We start from the raw sequence: 20,231 nt of genomic DNA, 5'->3' as shown, positions 1-20,231 counted from the left end.
CTGAAAGTTATCTATAGATCAAACTGTAAGCTTCATAAGGGCAGTGGATTGTGTCTGTTTCACCTCATGAATATTCAGCATCCAGCATAGTGCTTGCTACTAGAAGACATTAAGTACTTAGTGAATGAATAAAATGCTGAAGGTAGAGAAAAGGAAATGATGGTAAAGGGGAAAAACATGAATTACATTTCCATATTTTCTAAAAGGATGACACGTCATATGAACTCCATTAAAAGCACAAGCATGGATAAGAATATAATTTTGTATGTAGCTGAATATAATTAACCATGCATACCCACCAGGCTTGATGTCCTTGTAAACAAAGTTTTCCAAGCCATATATGAACTCCCCTGAATGTGCGCCTGCATCCGCATGGCAGCGATAACCAAAATGCAAAGCGTTTAAAAGACACCTTTAATTTTACACATAAAATATGTCTAAACTTAGTTCAAAGAATTAGAAATCATGTAACAGAACAAGTAAAATCCAGTGACACCAAAACAACTTACTTCTAAGGAAATATTTTCAGTGACACCATTTTCATTCTTTCAACATATAAACTTTGTTTTCATAACATTAAAACAAAAATTCTTAATAATTAAAATTATAATAATAATTTCAAATTAAGCAAAACAGACAAATATCAATTATGGCTAATGTCTCATTGATTTGCCAAATTTTCAAAGAAAGCAAAAATCTGCTGTTTTGGTTCCCTTTTTCCCCACCATTTTGCCCATTTTCAGAATGAAATATTGCTGTGATATTTATGCTAATTTTAGAGTCAGCTGAAATGAATTCATCTTACTTTAGTGTATGTTCCCTTTCAGACACATTGTCTGAATCCCTTCTATCCATTCTTGTCAGTGATGGCTAGGTAGCACCATCTTCCATTTCCCTCCTCAAATCCAGCCTAAACACCACTACAAGCTTACCTTCCTAAAACACAGCTGTGATCACATCACTCTCCGGATTTTTTTTTAAAAAGTAAAACTTACTTTCTCACTGACTACCAATTAAAGTCCATTATAAACCAGAGTCAAGAGCCAGACTGAGTTCAAATTCTAGCTCTGTCATTTTCTAGCAGCATAACCTAGAACAAGTTATTTAACTTCCAGCTTTCTCAACTATATAATGGGAACAATAAAAGCCTTTATATCATAGAATTATGACAATTAAATGAGTAAGCTGACATAAAGCATTTTGAAGAGTGACCCGCAAATAGTAAATTCTCAATAATTATCGTCATCACCATCATGGCATTCAAATCTCTTAAAACTGACCTAAACTTAGCTTTCCAACTCACGTCCGGCTGTGCTATCAAACTTCCAAATTCTTAGCTGCTCCGCATACATGCTCTACATTTTTTCTTTTCACTGTCCCCTTTACCATCACTGTCCCCTTTACCTAGAATGCCCTCTCTCCTTTCTGCATACTCATCCTTTAGACTCAGCTGAAATATATACCATCACAGTGTCCACCCTGATCTCTGGCTGAACGTAATATGCCCATTATGAACTCCCGTAACACTCTTATCTATACCTCTTTGGTAAGACTCAACACTCTCTCTTATTTATCACTATACATGAAGTCTTTCAACAGTAGGCTCCAGGAATTTTCTAATTTTTGTGTTTCCAACAATCTGTTGAACAGAATAGCATCAGACTTCTCAAAAGTACCTGGAAGTTAGAAGATGTTGCCTTCAAAATTCTAATTTTAAACCCAGCATTCCACCCCCAGCCAAATCAAACAAGTATGGAAGTAAATTACAAATCTTTCAGACTTGAAAGGATTTTTAAAATTATATCCAGTGTATCCTTTCTTAAAAGCTATTAGAAATGTTCTAGCAAAACAAAGGAACAAACTAAAAAAGAACAAAAGGCAAGGGACCCAATGAATTAAAACAGAAGAGCAGCGAAAACCAGTTCCAGGATGACAATTATGCAGCAGAACTAAAAAAACAACCAGTTCAGAGAAAGATCTCCAAGAGGGACAGGGGGACAGGGAGAGGACCAACGAATGGGTTTGGCCAATTGGAAAATAACACTGATAGTCATATGATAAATAGATTTCATGTAGTACACAAAAAGAATTGAAGATAAATTTACAAAGACCAGGCAAATAGGAAAGAAGCATTTACAAATTCAAGAAAAACAAAAGGCTACATAGCAAAGTAAATATAATCACAGTACATTATTTGACCTATGCAATGAATAATAATTATATTGTCATAGTAATGTAAAATTTGACTCGTAATTGGACAAAAATTATGAAAGAACCATATTGTGAGAAGACAGAAAGGGGAATTTAGGGTGAAAAAATTGTAGGAGAGGTGAACTCCTTAACTACTGTAACAGGAAATCCAAGATAGTGCCTTACATTAATACATTAGACAACAAAGAAAGTTAATATTTCTAAAATAGATGGTTCCCTCTAAGGAGTGGGTCTAGAGGGTAGAGAATGGTGGAATACGAAACTGACATTTTTCATCGTAAGTCTTTTTGGAAAAACTATTTGATTTTAGAGTTAATGTTAACTCTAAAATTTTAGAGTTTTTGATAAAATTAACATTTTAAAATATAGAATCTATATAGCATTTAAAAATCTTTTGGCCTCACTAGGAATTTAATATTTCCCTTTACTTTACAATAGCCTTTCCAGGAAAATAAACTCACTACAATGAAATAAAAGAAGAAAAATATCAAGAAAGTTTATTTTTACAGTTAAGGAAGCTCTCTAGAAATGAATTTATAGTTATATTTCAATTTTCTTTTTTTCCCACATAATAGTGGGCAGTACTTTAACAAATGAAACAAATTAAGTAAAAATAATTTTTTAAAGCAGATCAGCCTGAGGACTCTATTTTCATTTTTATCATCTGGTGCTTATAATTGAATCACTTCCTCTCCTTACCTCCTAGTCTCTATACATACACGATAGTGCTTTTAAAACCAATAAATAAGTGGAAAAATAATAAGTATGAAAAATAAAGTATGGTAATCAAGTCAAAACTATTAATTAATAATGGTGAAATAGAAAGCACCTGAAGCCCAGGGTTGTCTTATCATTCGTACGAATAACATTACATGAACGTAGGATCCATATTCACACAAACTAGAAAAAATACTTATATGCAGTCAAGATAATTAAATGTATTTCTTGACAATTAAAGGAAAAAACCTCTATCAACATATTTCCCAATTCCTGAATTCATCTTTTATACTCAAAACATTTTTCTGACAAATCTAATGTAATAATGTTAAAACTGAGTTTCACTTTCTGAATTTTAGTTCTACCCAAAAAAACCTAAATTTTATCATCCAAGAAGCTACAATGTAATGATTATATATTATATAAGCCTAACAACCCTATTTACACAAGCTTAATAGTACAGATGTTCATCCCCTATATATTTATCAAATCATCCTTAATAGCCTCTCTGCCAGACACAAACATGTAAGTTTCCTAAGTACTGAAAACCCAGGAGTCAAAATTTCATAGGCGCTTAATACAAAATGTATAGCAGGTTATCATTTTGCTGACTGTCAACTACTAAAACAGGAGAGAGTATATACCATGCTTTTTCTTATAGTTCACTGGAAACACTAAAATATTTTTTAAGCAATCACAGCTATTTCCATTCCAAATTAAAAAAAATAATGAGTTTGGGGTTTATTTCTCAAGAGGGAAAATATAACTTAATTATACATATTATAAATTATTATAAGTGTATAACTACATGTTATAGCAATATATCCAAGCATATATAAATACACCTATTGATGACTACATATAATTATATACATTTGTGTTAAGAAAACAGATTTAATCTGAATTGATTCAAGAAAGACATAAAATTTTAGTGCTCTCCAAGCCTTTTTCCTCATTTTTATAAAACTACTTCTAATTAACCAAAATTGAATAAAAAGAAATACTCACACTGAACTGTCATAAAACAAAACCACTACCACCTTGCTTTATCTGGTACATAAAAGTACTAGAAATGAAGAAAACTGTTTTCATGGAAATATAGATCTTTACGTTTCAGCAGAAACATAAGATATGGTTAAATATGAAAAGCGAAAGGAAAAAACATGTTTAGGCTTTTAAAAAATTCTACCATTAAGACAGCCTCTGTATTTTAAGTATTTTAGTACTTTTTTGTAAAAGAATAATTCTGAGTAAGATAAAAACACTTGTGGCAAAAAGAATTAGAATCATTAATAAAGAATTTTAATCAGCAAGCTATTTTTAAGAGAGATTTCTTATTGATTTAAATAAATATCAGCAGCTTAAGCTAGGAAAGATACCTTATTATAATATCTAAACATAATTTTTGTCATTTCTAACTCAACATTTGCCATACCTTTTAAGAGAGACCAAAGAGAAATGCCTTAGCATTTCTAGTACCATATTCTTTCATCACAGAAATATATAAACATGCTACCGAATGACACAAAAATGATGTAAAATGCTATAACTCTCACACCCCAATCTGCAATTGGGGTATGATTTGACTTGAAAGAGAAAACCAAACTTGGAAAGGCTTGGAAAACTCCTTCAACTCACCATCCTACAGACTACGCTTTTTCATCCTATCCTCATTGTTGCTCCATAAAGCAAATTAAAATACTCACCAGATTTATTTTTAGATAAAAACAAAACATTGAAACTTGAGACAAGATGTTAAAATGCTGAAATCTGAAAAATCAAGTTTTTAAAACGATCATGTATAATATAAAGAGAAAGCTAGGAAAAGAATTACAGCACCATTTCCTCTAAACATTATTTCACTATATTAATATACCAAACCTTATTATCTTTCAACAACACGTGTGAAAATGCAGACAAAGAAACCATTAACCTTTGGGAAAAACAAACAGGCTTGCAAGAACTCAAAGAATTTGGGAAGTCTCCATTAAGTAGCACAGTAGAAATGACTGGTAAGAAAAGTAAGAAAATTTAACTGGCAGTGAGATAAAATAATCACAAAGGCAGTGATTCCCAAGTGTGTGTCATTAAAATCTTTACACTCAATATTGTGAGATATGATTTTAAAAGAAAATTCTTTCTTTGGAACTACAACTTATGAAGGCCTATGAAAGAACCCTCTTTACAGAGCATTAAATAGATCTAAAATATAGGTATATGTACATTTATCTAAAACATAAACTTATTGTACCTTTCTCTGCTGCTTTTTGAAGGGCTTCTTCAATTCGGGATAACTCTTTCTGTTTAATATCTTGCAAGGATTTTTCTTCCTTTTCAGCATCATATTTAATACCTAAAAATGTATAGTTAATTCACACATCAAGAAAGGCAATTAATAAATAAATAAGAAAAGTTCAGGCTCATTATAATATTGTATTGTGTAATAAGTAATTTTTTGTAAGTCAAAAAACATTTATATTCTTTAGATTGGTTTTACAAAAAGCTTAAACATAAATGATTCCTATTTATTTACAAAGCTTATATCAAAAGGAAAAGGACAGAAGGAAAGGAATTAAAGGGAGAAAGAAGATAGGAAAAAGGATATTTGGGGAAAAGGGTGAGTAGAAAGGTGAAAGGGAGGCACAAAGAGAAAGCTGAAAGTATACCAAAAAATTTCCAGTTATTATATCTGAGTGGTAAAATTTTGAGTAACTACAAGAAACATGTAATATTCAATACCCGCTGGTATCAATGTAAGATTGCTGAAAAGACTTTCAGAAAGTAATTCAAGAACATGTATCAACAATCATAAAACATATATATCCTTTTAATCTAGTAATCTCATTTTTGATCATGTATCCTAAGGAAGTAACACAAAATGAGTAAGATATCTATAAGAAGGAGGAGTTTATAATGTTCACTATAATAGCAAAAAACAGTTGGCAGACCTTAATGGAATATCATATAGCCTTTCAAAATTGTCACTATCACCATGAAAACTGTGAAACATATCAAAAATATATATATTAACCAAAAAAGCCAGATCCATGTTGTATATATGATAAATGCTACAACAAATCAAGCATGTATACAGTAAAGACTGGAAAACAAAACGTAAAAATAAAAATTGTTTCTTTTATGGTTGAGAAAATATAAGTAATTTTCCCCTAAAATACCCAAACTTTTCTTAACATTATATTGTACTCAAACTGGAAAAACATTAATAATGAAACATATCACTTTAAAAAACATCAGTACTTTAAAAATTAAAATACTATAGTTTATAATGAAAAAAATTATCTACTTTACACACATTTTTGAAAGAACATTCACTCAAAATCAGAAGCAACAAAACGGGAAAAAAAATTTTCCAGTCTGTAGATTAACACATTTTTAAAAACTTATTTACTTTTATTCCCAAAAGTAAAAGTCTAATGTATCTCAACTTAATAGGAAGCCTTAGTTGTAGAATAATTATTCGTTGACAATAGAATAAATTTCAAAAATGGTTGAAATTATTCTTTCCAACAATAGCATAAAAATATTTTATATAAAATGTGGCAATATATGTGTATCTGTAAAATGTATGTATTGTATATGTGTACATATATGAATATGATTAGTTTATTTCTATTAGCTTCTTTTTTACTAAACATATTAAGATACTTAACGTAGTTAACAATTTAATTTTACTATGATGCTATATAATTTTACTATGATGTTTACTATAATGCTTATAAACCTAAAATAACATACTTGCCCCAGGGACAACAAGCAGATATAATCCCTCTAGGGTCGCAACAACAGCTTCTCCATAAAGGTTCTTCCAAGGAATCTTCAAAGTTAATTTATCTAAAGGAACATAATTTCAACCTTCTTATTTGGATGCTCAAGAAGATATACATTTCTCACTTTTCATTAAGAGAAAAAGTACACAAAACCCTTCACACATATAGTATGTACATCACTCAGAAAAAAAAGAAAAAAAAACCCAACACAGTTTAAAACATCTTTTCCATATTATATTACCATTAAGGTGACTATTCACATTGTGCTTTATATTTTCAAACTTTTTGATAACTATTAATTCATTTAATATTCCCAAACCGTAAGAAAAATGAGGCAACTATTACTTCAGTTTTGAAAAAAAAGGAAACTCAGTCCCAGACAGGTTAAATTATATGCTTAAGTCCACCCAAGTCATCAATGTAACCAGAACTGATGGTCTGAATATTGTACATGCTGTTCTAGCCACACCTACAACTTCATCTCTACAGCATTAGTATAAAAAAAAAAAATCTGTTCAAGATCTCAGGAATTGAAGCAGCAACACAGAGAAGAGTACCAAAGGAATAGAACTTTGACAGTATGCAAATTGCTACAACTGGAAGAGGCCAACCCTAAAGACAAGGTATACTGTTTTATGGTTACTAGTATTATGAGTTACAGGAGTTCAGACCAGTTATATTCCAAATATCTACTTATAAATCTCATGAAAGGCAGAACGCATCTTCTCTCTTAGAAACAATGGTATTAATATCAGGTCCTGCAGAAATTTACCTACAGAAACTTTCTCACCCATAATAATAGATGAACTATGGCCCTAACTGTCACTAAGCCAAGTTTGGAGTTTTACGGGAAAAAGCTACGCAAAGCAGGAGAGAAGACAAAAAGGACATATTCTCAGCTAAATTTTGAAATGGGCAAAATCTGTCTTTGGTATCTTTCCACATTTATTTCTTTACTCTCTTCCCAATCTTCAGTATGCCCTCTTTCCAGGTCTCCAGGTAGCCAATGTCCCAATCTGCCCTCAACTGTATTAGAACAATTCTATCCAAACCTTTTCTACCCCACAGTTTTCCATGTTCCAGAATTAAATACCTTCTCTCGTCACAATTTAAAAAACAATGACCCTACAGTCATTATACTGAGAGCTATAGTTCTCTCAGTGCTGGCGATCAGACTCTTAAGACAAAGAATCTGATTCAACTAAATCATGCTAATATGCGAATGACTAAGCTACTTATACCACCAGAATCACTGGCACTTTTAAATAAAGATGCTGAAAGCTCAAAAAATTGTTAAACAGGATAAGAAGCTGAAGAGGAAATAAAATAATGCAATGCAAAGGGAGGATATCTTGATTCACCTGAATGGCTATGGACGCAAGCCAGTTTTAGCTGGGAATCTCATACCAAGGTTAAAATCTCCAATTATTTCTCCATCTAAATTTTTATTTTTCTCCAGCTTATAAAACTGATGAGTTTCTTAAATGGTTCCCACTTCAGAGGACCTAAAGGTAATGCCTAGAGGTAGTCATTTCTAAGTCTGTTGATTTTATAGTGAGTACCACATATATTTATAATGGATAGTGTTTTATTTGTAGTTATCTCACCAACTCCTAAAAACTGATTTGATTGCCTTCTTGGTGAGCATGAGACTGAAAAAGTGGGAAATGCCCCTTTAATATACCAAAAAGAGATTACCTATTCTCTAAACCTTTTCTTCTCTCCTTTTACCCTAACTCATTATCCTCCCATCCTTAATTATTCTGTATTCCACTGAAATTAAGTTATGTTACTACCTTCCTTTTATAGATCACAAAATTTTTTTAATTTTTAAGTAAAAGGAGTATCCACAAATATGTCTAGCTCTTAGAAAACCAAAACATCCTTGAGCCCACTTAGCCACACTAACTCTACAGGTTAGGTATAATATTTTAGCCTAACAGTAATTTAATAACTAATATAAATGCTCCATAAACCCAAAAACAGGGATAAGTAGAAAGAAAATATGCTTTGCATCCTTACATGTAAAGGGTCTCTCATAATTCAGTGAGCAACCTTGAAGGAAGCCATTAAATTCTTATAATACTTTAAAAGCAAAGAGAAAAAATCCTGAACCATTAGAAAACCTCTTCCAAAATATAAGTCTAGTTGTAATAATATAATGAATAACGTAAAAGTTCTTTAGTCAAATATAACTCATCCAGTACCCCGGAAATGACACTGCAATATTTTGTACTAATTTTAGATCTCTGTAACTTCTTTAAGGACAAAGATATATTTAGCCTTGCTTCTCCCACAGCAATGTATCTCAAAGGGAAAAGAATGAATGAATGGCTATAACTTCACTCAAGGATTTCGATTAAGCATGTAGGGCTACAACAATACTTCTAGCACATTGCTAAACATCACCACCTCACAAAGCACAAGGCTCTGTGTAACAGACGAACAAAAAATCTAACGGGAGCCCTAGGGATACTTTCGATCTAAGGAAAATTTTTTCAAGGAAAATTTAAAAATTTTTATAAAACGAACACATATATATGATATAATGTAGATTCACGGAAGTATTCAAGTAATTACTAAGAGATACTAGAACAGTAAAAGCCTCCTCTGAATACAAAATAATGAATGAAGAAGGAAAGTGATGTGGTGAAATAGCAGGGTGATGGGGATAGAAGGACGGATGGTGGCATAAGTGAAAATTCTAAAGTAAGGGTAAGTCATGTAGGGTGGTAATTTATATTTCTTAAAAAAGTAAAAACCGGGCTTCCCTGGTGGCGCAGTGGTTGAGAGTCCGCCTGCCGATGCAGGGGACGCGGGTTCGTGCCCCGGTCTGGGAAGATCCCACATGCCGCGGAGCGGCTGGGCCCGTGAGCCATGGCCACTGAGCCTGTGCGTCCGGAGCCTGTGCTCCGCAACGGGAGAGGCCACAACAGTGAGAGGCCCGCGTACCGCAGGAAAAAAAAAAAAAAAAAAAAAAAAAAAGTAAAAACCAAGTAGTATGGACTAGTTGAAAGGACTTGATATATTAAACTTCCTATTAAAAAATTTCTCCAACAAAGATGTATGCTTAGTTATGGCTGATCTTAGTGTAAGAGTTCAGCTGCAAAGGAAGACTTTCTGCTTAGCAAAACATATCCTCTATGCCACACTGCTGCACAATGTATCAAGTGAAATGGCTGAACAAAATATGAGGGAAATAAGCTACACTTAAATTCTCTTTACTAGAGTTTGCAAATTACGCTACTTTGACATATGAAGAAAAATCACACAAAATTTGCATTTCGATTTCGAAAATGAAGATATTTTTGTGTGGTGGAACCAAGCCTGAAAACCATCATTGCAGTTCAAATGTCCTTCCACTTTAGAGGGTAATTTTCTAACCTTTTGTCAAAAACTTTGATGTATGTACTAGGTATAGTATACATTAGGCTGAGAACTCAGAAAGCTCTAATCAACATAAACCAAAAACCTCTCACATTTTTTTCAAGCTATAAATGATGTTTGAGATTAAATAACAGGAACAATAAACTAAAAGGACGAAGAAAAATTCAAATGAAGAGTGAAGTACTTACCAATTTGGCCAGCCCTGACTTTAAAAGGAACATCCAATTCACTCTTCAGAAGAAAGAGAAAAGATTAAAGAACATCTTAAATTATTAAGCTCCCACCCAAATCATCTTTCTATCATAATTTAAATACACAATCATCTCTAAGGAAAAACAAAATAAATTTTCTATATTTGAGTAACTCATAAAGGATATGTTTCTCAGCTGAAAAAAAAAGTTTTTATTAACTTACACTTGACTTTAAAGAAAGAATTCATAAGAGAAGCAAAATTATAAATAAGAACAACAGAAAAAGAGTTTGTAGTTAAAGAAAGTAATTGCATAAACTGGTTAGTTGTTTTAATAAACCAAACCAAGCCAGATGGAAATTCCATGAATTTTTGAAGTAAAAGGTGGACACTGCTTATGTGAAATACTAAAAGGAAGGAAAAGGAAGATTCTTTTCACTTAAATAAGTTGAAAACAATCTTCTTCAAGTAAAATATTCTGTAAATGAATAAACAAATCTTTAAAGGCAGATTCCCAACATATTATCTACCATATTAGCATTTACTTTAGATAAGTTACTAACAGGTACCAATCAATAACGATGAACTTTCACTCATCTAGATTCCAAATCACTAGAAAGTTCAAATAACTTTTTTATTCACAGAGTACTGAACAATAACTGATAATCACAACGTTCGCTTGAGTCTTTAAAATAATTAAAAATTCAACCAGTCAGAATAGCCTTTCTGTTAGGTGTACCTTACATGCTAATACTATGGAAATCTGGCAACTTAAATACATACTTTAGGTAAGAATTAACCAATCAATTAAAATTTAACTGAAAAATAAATAAATAATTAATTAACTAAAAGAATCAATTTACCCACTCATCTGGTTACTCAACTATTCTAAGTGAACAGAAACTGAACACAACACTAACAGATTTTGACAATAAACCTTTTTTTAGACCCAAACAAAAAATCCTCACTGGTAATGAGAGAGCAGCTCTACCCTCCAGGTGTTGGGCAGGGGAAGGGGACAAATAAATTCAATTGTCTTCATATCATACAGGATACCAATGGAAAACTACACACTTCTATAAGTGTGGTCTCACACACATTTTAATCCTCCTGAAATAATTTTTCACACAAAATAAATGTAAAGAACCCATATCAAAGTAAAACCTCACCAAGCTGGATTAACTAGGGAAAGGAGGCTAGTTTGAATTAATGGAGAATATAAATTACAAAATAATTTATTAGATTTAATCATAAGCAAAATTCAAATTAGGCTAACAGAGTGCAATCTGTCATCTAAGTATATTAGATACCTATACCCTGCAACCACAATTCTATTTAGACTTATTATCTTCTAAAATATTTTCGTAAGTAGAGTAAAAATAGCCTTTATTCCAATCTCTAGCAAAGGAATCTTAAGTTCTAAAATTTTGGATAAAATTTTTAAAATTATAGCATCCTATATAAAGGGAGGGAAAGAAATTTTAAATATTTTGAGAGTCCACTACTTGCCAGGCTCTACTTTTTATTTTATTCAAGCCACAAAGGTACACAAATATTATACTGTTTTGTATTATTAACTTCATTCTAAAGATGATTAAACTGATGCTCAAAGAAACTGAGAAACTTCCCGCAAGTCACACAGCTGGTCACAGCCAGAGCTACCACTCAAACCCACATCGGCCAGAGTACAAGGTCCATGACCTTTCCACTATGCCAGTAAAAAAATAAACTGTTACTTCTTGAGCTCTACTCCTAGATCTTCAACATCCAAAATTGGCTTCCATGAGACCAGTCATGGGAGAACTTTGTGTATAAGGCTCTCCTTAATTACACAGTTCATTATGTAAATTCAACCAGAGGTCAAAGCTAGGATTATAAAACATAATGTAGGTTAATTATAAACCTGACCTATTGATTAAAGAATAAACTCATTCTTAAGACATTTCATAAACTCATATTAAGTCCAAGAAGCTAAAGACAAAGGGGGGTAGGGGTCTTGGAAGATGGGGAGAGTTTTGTTTTTAGCTCAATAGTAAACGACCCAAATTACTGTCTAGAGCTAGATTCCAAAAAAATCTATTTTACCTCTTAACATTACCATAGTATTATAAGGCTGGACTGCCAATATATTTCCAAAAATTACAATTATTTATTAGATACATTGTTAAAATAAAGCCCTTATTTACCTGAAAAACATTTAAAGATAATTCTGAAGAAAACTATTTCATTAAGACAAATGTCTACTACAAAGCTATACAGTCAAATATATAAAAGGGAAAAACATTATTATTTTCCAAGAGATACTATTTCTATCATCAGTAAAAAAATTTTTTTCCTAAATCTTTAATCTCAGATTTTCCTAGAGCAAACAGTTAAAAAAGTAATCCTTCTCTGAGCGACTCAATCACTTCATCTGGCACCTGGTACCAGATACCTAGTAACCAGGGTTTCTAAGAGCTTAATGAATTAACTGAGTACTCAACATAGTTATAAAAAAAAAAAACTTACCAGAGCATTTTCTTTTATTTGTAGATTATCTAAAGCCACATTACCTTTAAAAAATAAAAGACAAAAATATGAAGTTAATACACCAAATAGTATACCCTGTCTTAATGCAAAACCAAACACTATGACACTATGCTAAATGCTAAGAAGTGAGCAAAGCAAACTTCAAGAACTTAAGAAGCTACTGGCACAAAAGAGTTGCTACTTATAGATAAGAAGTATTAGTTGTAAATATTTTAGGTTAGCCCAATGCAAAACAAATTACAAAACAGTTAATCAGGCTAACATTTAATGAGAAAGAAGTTGAAACACACCATTGTAAAGCAATTATACTCTAATAAAGATGTTAAAAAAAAAAAGAAGTTGAAGATTTTCAGACTAAAGAACTTTAGAACCAAAGAAAGTATCCATCATTTTTAATGATTAAGCCAAAATCTCAAAAGAAGGAAGTAAAGAGGTGACTATTATAACAGATCAATTATCCTGTAACCCAGGATTCTTTCCTTAATCATGGTGTCAGTGAATATTTTCTACAAGACCACAGTGTTAATCTTTTAAAACTTCAAACATCCTACTTTCCCCATAATTATTGTTTATGGTTCTAATATTCTTTTATTAGTCCAATTTTTTAAAAGTCTATTCAGACATTAAGTTATAAAAAACTAAAGCCACAATGACACGATTACATGACTCAAATTTTAAACACTGCACTTATATGTTGATACACAATATGTAAGTATTCTTACTTACATAAAAACTTAAGCAAAAGAAAAAGGTTTTCATTTCACTTAAATTCTCTAAAGATTACTAAAACTGAAGTTTCAACACTAAATACAAGTATAAATTATGCAGTTATGCATTTTCTTAATCACTCATGACACATTTATTTTTTAAAACATATTATGCTTCCTATGCACAGATAACTACAAGACTAGATACTAAAATAATCACAGCTGTTATTGCCATAAAGTTCATTTCCTTTGTATAAGCATATTGTAAATTCCTAAGATAAACTTAAAAACTTCAAAAGGAAAGTAAGAGGTAAGAAGCCTCACAAACGTGAAGAAAATACTACAGCATAATAATAGGAAGAAAGCGTCTACAATATACTGCAGAAAAATTAAAACCTGAAGTAGGCAGTAACTTCAGAGTCAAAGAGATAGATTAAAAAGTTATATTGGGGCTTCCCTGGTGGCGCAGCGGTTGAGGGTCCACCTGCCGATGCAAGGGACACGGGTTCGTGCCCCAGTCCAGGAGGATCCCACGTGCCGTGGAGAAGCTGCGCCCGTGGGCCATGGCCGCTGGGTCTGCCCGTCCGGAGCCTGTGCTCCACAGTGGCAGAGGCCACAGCAGTGAGAAGCCCACGTACCGCAAAAAAAAAAAAAAGTTATGATGGAGATAGAAACATCCACCACAGGGCAGACAGCAGAACCAAAAAGAACTACAATCCTGCAACCTGTGGAACAAAAACCACATTCACAGAAAGACAGACAACATGAAAAGACAGAGAACTGTGTACCAGATGAAGGAACAAGAAAAAAACCCAGAAAAACAACTAAATGAAGTGGAGATAGGCAACCTTCCAGGAAAAGAATTCAGAATAATGATAGTGAAGACGATCCAGAACCTCAGAAAAAGAATGGAGGCAAAGATCGAGAAGGTGCAAGAAATGTTTAACAAAGACCTAGAAGAATTAAAGAACAAACACCTAGAAGAATTAAAGAACAAACAGAGATAAACAATACAATAACTGAAATGAAAAATACACTAGAAGGAATCAACAGCAGAATAACTGAGGCAGAAGAACAGATAAGTGACCTAGAAGACAGAATGGTGGAATTCACTGCCACAGAAGAGAATAAAGAAAAAGAATGAAAAGAAATGATGACGGCCTAAGAGACCTCTGGGACAACATTAAACACAGCAACATTTACATTATAGGGGTCCCAGATGGAGAAGAGAGAAAGGACCTGAGAAAATATTTGAAAAGATTATAGTCAAAAACTTCCCTAACATAGGAAAGGAAATAGCAACCCAAGTCCAGGAAGCACAGAGACTCCCAGGCAGGATAAACCCAAGGAGAAACATGCTGAGACACATATTAATCAAACTAACAAAAATTAAAGACAAAGAAAAATTATTAAAAGCAACAAGGGAAAAATGACAACTGACAAGGGAACTCCCATAAGGTTAACAGCTGATTTCTCAGCAGAAACTCTACAAGCCAGAATGGAATGGTACTATATATTTAAAGTGTTGAAAGAGAAGAACCTACGACCAAGATTACTCTACCTGGCAAGGATCTCATTCAGATTCGACAGAGAAATCAAAAGCTTTACAAACAAGCAAAAGCTAAGAGAATTCAGCACCACCAAAGCAGCTAGCTCTACAACAAATGCTAACGGAACTTCTCTAAGTGGGAAAACCAAGAGAAGAAAAGGAGCTACAAAAACAAACCCAAAGCAATTAAGAAAATGGCAACAGGAACATACATATTGATAATTACCTTAAATGTGAATAGGTTAAATGCTCCAACCAAAAGACACAGGCTGGCTGAATGGATACAAAAACAAGACCCATATATATGCTGTCTACAAGAGACCCACTTCAGACCTACAGACACATACAGATTGAAAGTGAGGGGATGGAAAAAGATTTTCCATGCCAATGTAAATCAAAAGAAAGCTGGAGTACCAATACCCATATCAGATAAAATAGACTTTAAAATAAAGAATGTTACAAGAGACAAGGAAGGACACTACATAATGATCAAGGGATCAATCCAAAAAGAAGATATAACAATTATAAATATATATGCACCCAACATAGGAACACCTCAAAACATAAGGCAACTGCTAACAGTTATAAAAGAGGAAGTCGACAGTAACACAATAATAGTGGGGGACTTTAACTACACCAATGGACAGATCACCCAGACAGAAAAGTAATCAGGACACACGATCCTTAAATGACACAACAGACCAGATAGACTTAACTGATATTTGTAGGACATTCCATCCAAAAACAGCAGATTACACTTACTTCTCAAGTGCACATGGAACATTCTCCCGGATAGATCACATCTTGGGTCACAAATCAAGCCTCAGTAAATTTACGAAAATTGAAATCATATGAAACATCTTTTCCAACCACAGCACTATGAGATTAAAAGTCAAGTACAGCAGGAAAAAACGTAAAAAACACAAACACATGGACGCTAAACAATACATTACTAAATAACCATGAGATCACTGAAGAAATCAAAGAGGAAATCAAAAAACACCTAGAGACAAATTACAATGAAAACACGATGATCCAAAACATATGGGATGCAGCAAAAGAAGTTCTAAGAGGAAAGTTTATAGCAATACAATCCTACCTCAAGAAACAAGAAAAATCTCAAATAAACAATCTAATCTTACACCTAAAGGAACTAGAGAAAGAAGAATAATAAAAACCCAAAATTAGCAGAAGGAAAGAAATCATAAAGATCAGAGCAGAAATAAATAAAATAGAAACAAAGAAAACAATAACAAAGATCAATAAAACAAAAAGCTGGTTCTTTAAGTAGATAAACAAAATTGATAAACCTTTTACCAGACTGATCAAGAAAAAGAGGGAGAGGACTCAAATCAATAAAATTAGAAATGAAAAAGGAGAAGTTACAACGAACACTGCAGAAATACAGTGTCATAAGAGACTACTAAAAGCAACCCTATGCCAATAAAATGGACAACCTGGAAGAAATGGACAAATTCTTAGGAAGGTATAACCTTCCAAGACTGAACCAGGAAGAAATAGAAAATATGAACAGACCAATCACAAGTAATGAAATTGAAACTGTGATTAAAAATCTTCCAACAAACAAAAGTCCAGGACCAGATGGCTTCACAGGTGAATTCTATCAAACATTTAGAGAAGAGTAACACCCATCCTTCTCAAACTCTTCCAAAAAATTGCAGAGGAAGGAACACTCCCAAACTCATTCTACGAGGCCACCATCACCCTGATACCAAAACCAGACAACGATACTACAAAAAAAGAAAACTACAGACCAATATCACTGATGAATATAGATGCAAAAATTCTCAACAGAATACTGGCAAACAGAATCCAACAGCACATTAAAAGGATCATAGACCATGATCAAGTGGGATTTATCCCAGGGACGCAAGGATTCTTCAATATATGCAAATCAATCAATGTGATACACCATATTAACAAACTGAAGGAGAAAAACCATATGATCATCTCAATAGATGCAGAAAAAGCTTCTGACAAAATTCAACACCCATTTATGATAAAAACTCCCCAGAAAGTGGGCATAGAGGGAACCTACCTCAACGTAATAAAGGCCATATATGACAAGCCCACAGCAAACATCATTCTCAATTGTGAAAAACTGAAAGCATTTCCTTTAAGATCAGGAACAAGACAAGGATGTCCACTCTCACCACTATTATTCAGCATAGTTTTGGCAGTCCTAGCCACGGCAATCAGAGAAGAAAAAGAAATAAAAGGAATCCAAATCAGAAAAGAAGAAGTAAAACCATCACTGTTTGCAGATGACATGATACTATACATGGATAATCCTAAAGATGCCACCAGAAAACTACTAGAGCTAATCAATGAATTTGGTAAAGTTGCCGGATAAAAAAGTAATGAGTAGAAATCTCTTGCTTGCCTATACACTAACAACAAAATATCAGAAAGAGAAATTAAGGAAACAATCCTATTCACCATTGCAACAAAAAGAATAAAATACCTAGGAATAAACCTACCTGAGGTAAAAGACCTGTACTCAGAAAACTAAGACACTGATGAAAGAAATCGAAGATGACACAAACAGATGGAGAGATATACCATGTTCTTGGATTGGAAGAATCAATATTGTGAAAATGACTATACGACCCAAAGCAATCTACAGATTCAATGCAATCCCTATCAAATTACCAATGGCATTTTCTACAGAACTAGAACAAAAAATCTTAAATTTGTATGGAGACACAAAAGAGCCCGAATAGCCAAAGCAATCTGAGGGTAAAAAACAGAGCTGGAGGACTCAGACTCCCTGACTTCAGACTATACTACAAAGCTACAGTAATCAAGACAATATGGTACTGGCACAAAAACAGAAATATAGATCCATGGAACAGGAGAGAAAGCCCAGAGATAATCCCACACACCTATGGTCAACTAATCTATGACAAAGTTGGCAAGGATATACAATGGAGAAAAGACAGTCTCTTCAATAAGTGGTGCTGGGAAAACTGGACAGCTACATGTAATTGAATGAAATTAGAACACTCCCTAAAACCATATACAAAAATAAACTCAAAATGGATTACAGACCTAAATGTAAGACCGGACACTATAAAACCCTTAGAGGAAAACAGGAAGAACACTCTTTGACATAAATCACAGCAAGATCTTTTTTGATCCACCTCCTAGAGTAATGGAAATAAAAATAAACAAATGGGACCTAATGAAACTTAAAAGCTTTTTCACAGCAAAGGAAACTATAAACAACAGAAAAAGCAACACTCAGAATGGGAAAAAATATTTGCAAATGAATCGACAATGGATTAATCTCCAAAATATATACACAGCTCATGCAGTTCAATGTTAAAAAAACAAACAACCCAATCAAAAAATGGGCAGGAGACCTAAACAGACATTTCTCCAAAGAAGACATACAGATGGCCAAGAGGCATATGAAAAGCTGCTCAACATCACCAATTATTAGAGAAATGCAAATCAAAACTACAATGAGGTATCACCTCACACAGTCAGAATGGCCATCATCAGAAAGTCTACAAACAACAAATGCTGGAGAGGGTGTGGAAAAAAGGGAACCCTTTTATCCCGTTGGTGGGAATGTAAATTGATACAGCCACTATGGAGAACAGTATGGAGGTTCCTTTAAGAACTAAAAACAGAGCTACCATATGGTCCAGCAATCCCCCTCCTGGGCATATACCAGGGAAAACCATAATTCAAAAGGATACATGCACCCCAACGTTCATTGCAGCACTATTTACAATAGCCAGGACATGGAAGTAACCTAAATGCCCACTGACAGACGAATGGATAAAGAAAATGTGGTACATATATACAACAGAATATTACTGAGCCATAAAAAGGAACAAAATTGGGTCATTTGTTGAGACATGGATGGATCTAGAGACTGTCATACAGAGTGAAGTAAGTCAGAAAGAGAAAAACAAATATCATATACTAACACATATATGTGGAATCTAGAAAAATGGTACAGATGAACCGGTTTACAAGGCAGAAATAGAGACACAGATGTAGAGAACAAACGTACAGACCCCAAGGTGGTGGTGGTGGGAGCAACTGGGAGATTGGGATTGACATATATACACTAGTATGTATAAAAGAGATAACTAATAAGAACCTGCGGTATAAAAAAATAAATTTTTTTAAAAAGAAGTAAAAATAAAAACCAATACAACAATACCAACAAGAAGTTACTCTGGGGGCAGAACCAACAAGATGTCATCACTGATCAAATATAGGGATAATACAGTAGTCATGGAAAACTGACATGTTTGAGAATTGGGAAAAAATCCTTAAAACGCATTATATGTATAAAAATTATATAAAGTGGAAAAATATTCCTGGGTTTAATTCTGTCAGATGGCGAATTACAAAAAATTACAAGTGGGAATTCTACTCAGGCCAAAAGAATTGATCTGCACAGAAGCTAGTGCATATTTGAAGGAATCCAAACCAATTTAACACGATCTAAGACCATATGGAGACTTGTGAACTTGCTCATGAATTTTGATTGTCCTACCCATTAATTTTCAACTAGTGAGTCAAGGGTCACCAGGAGTGCTCACAAGTAACCTGCAGTAGATATGAGGCATTTTCTAATAATTATTAAGGCACTAACATAATAAGCGCCCTCATAAAAAGCACACTTTCTACTGCAGTGGCATTCTCGTTCTTTGATGAAGTAATAAATGGTATTTAACATGTGAAATACTGAAAACTACCAATATGGCTAACAGAGCTAAACAAGTATATTTAGAAAGGCAGATAAAAAACGGTAATGGCGATTATTGCTAGGAGGTAGAATTAAGGATTTTTTATTAATGTTCTTCAGTATTTTCTAGTTTTTACAATAAACATGTATTACTTTCATGTTAAAAACTATTATACAAATTGTAATATGAAATGGGGAACAAAACAAGGTAAATTCTAATGTCAATATGACCTCAATATATTTTATATAAATTCTTTCTATATTTACTATTTACCTTCACTACAGACACATAAAAAAGATCTATTTCTACTACTTAGAGTCCAGCAAACAAATGCATACTTCCTCTCTGAAAAATGTGAATGTTATCTAACAAACAGTAAATATAACAATGAAATAAGAATGATACAGTCTATGAATTATT

At 33.1% G+C, this 20,231-nt stretch overlaps 1 protein-coding gene across 3 annotated transcripts in view; it reads right to left on the bottom strand.

The window, feature by feature from the left end:
• Positions 1 to 20,231, bottom strand: part of VPS13C (vacuolar protein sorting 13 homolog C) — a 176,398-nt gene that overhangs the window by 147,160 nt on the left and 9,007 nt on the right. For all 3 annotated transcript variants that reach the window (XR_004348280.1, XM_032621285.1, XM_032621287.1), the window contains exons 2-5: positions 12,802 to 12,845; positions 10,292 to 10,334; positions 6,685 to 6,780; positions 5,180 to 5,281 (exon numbers count right to left, since the gene is read on the bottom strand). Coding sequence is in view for 2 of the 3 variants with exons in the window: in XM_032621285.1 (XP_032477176.1) it covers positions 5,180 to 5,281; positions 6,685 to 6,780; positions 10,292 to 10,334; positions 12,802 to 12,845 (285 nt within the window). In the remaining variant the exon portion in view is untranslated. The remainder of the gene's footprint in view (positions 1 to 5,179; positions 5,282 to 6,684; positions 6,781 to 10,291; positions 10,335 to 12,801; positions 12,846 to 20,231) is intronic.

This window comes from Phocoena sinus, chromosome 2 (genome assembly GCF_008692025.1).
Source record: "Phocoena sinus isolate mPhoSin1 chromosome 2, mPhoSin1.pri, whole genome shotgun sequence".
NCBI lineage: Eukaryota > Metazoa > Chordata > Mammalia > Artiodactyla > Phocoenidae > Phocoena > Phocoena sinus.
Note: the sequence above shows the minus strand (reverse complement) of the source record. Positions and strands in the feature narration are given on the sequence as shown.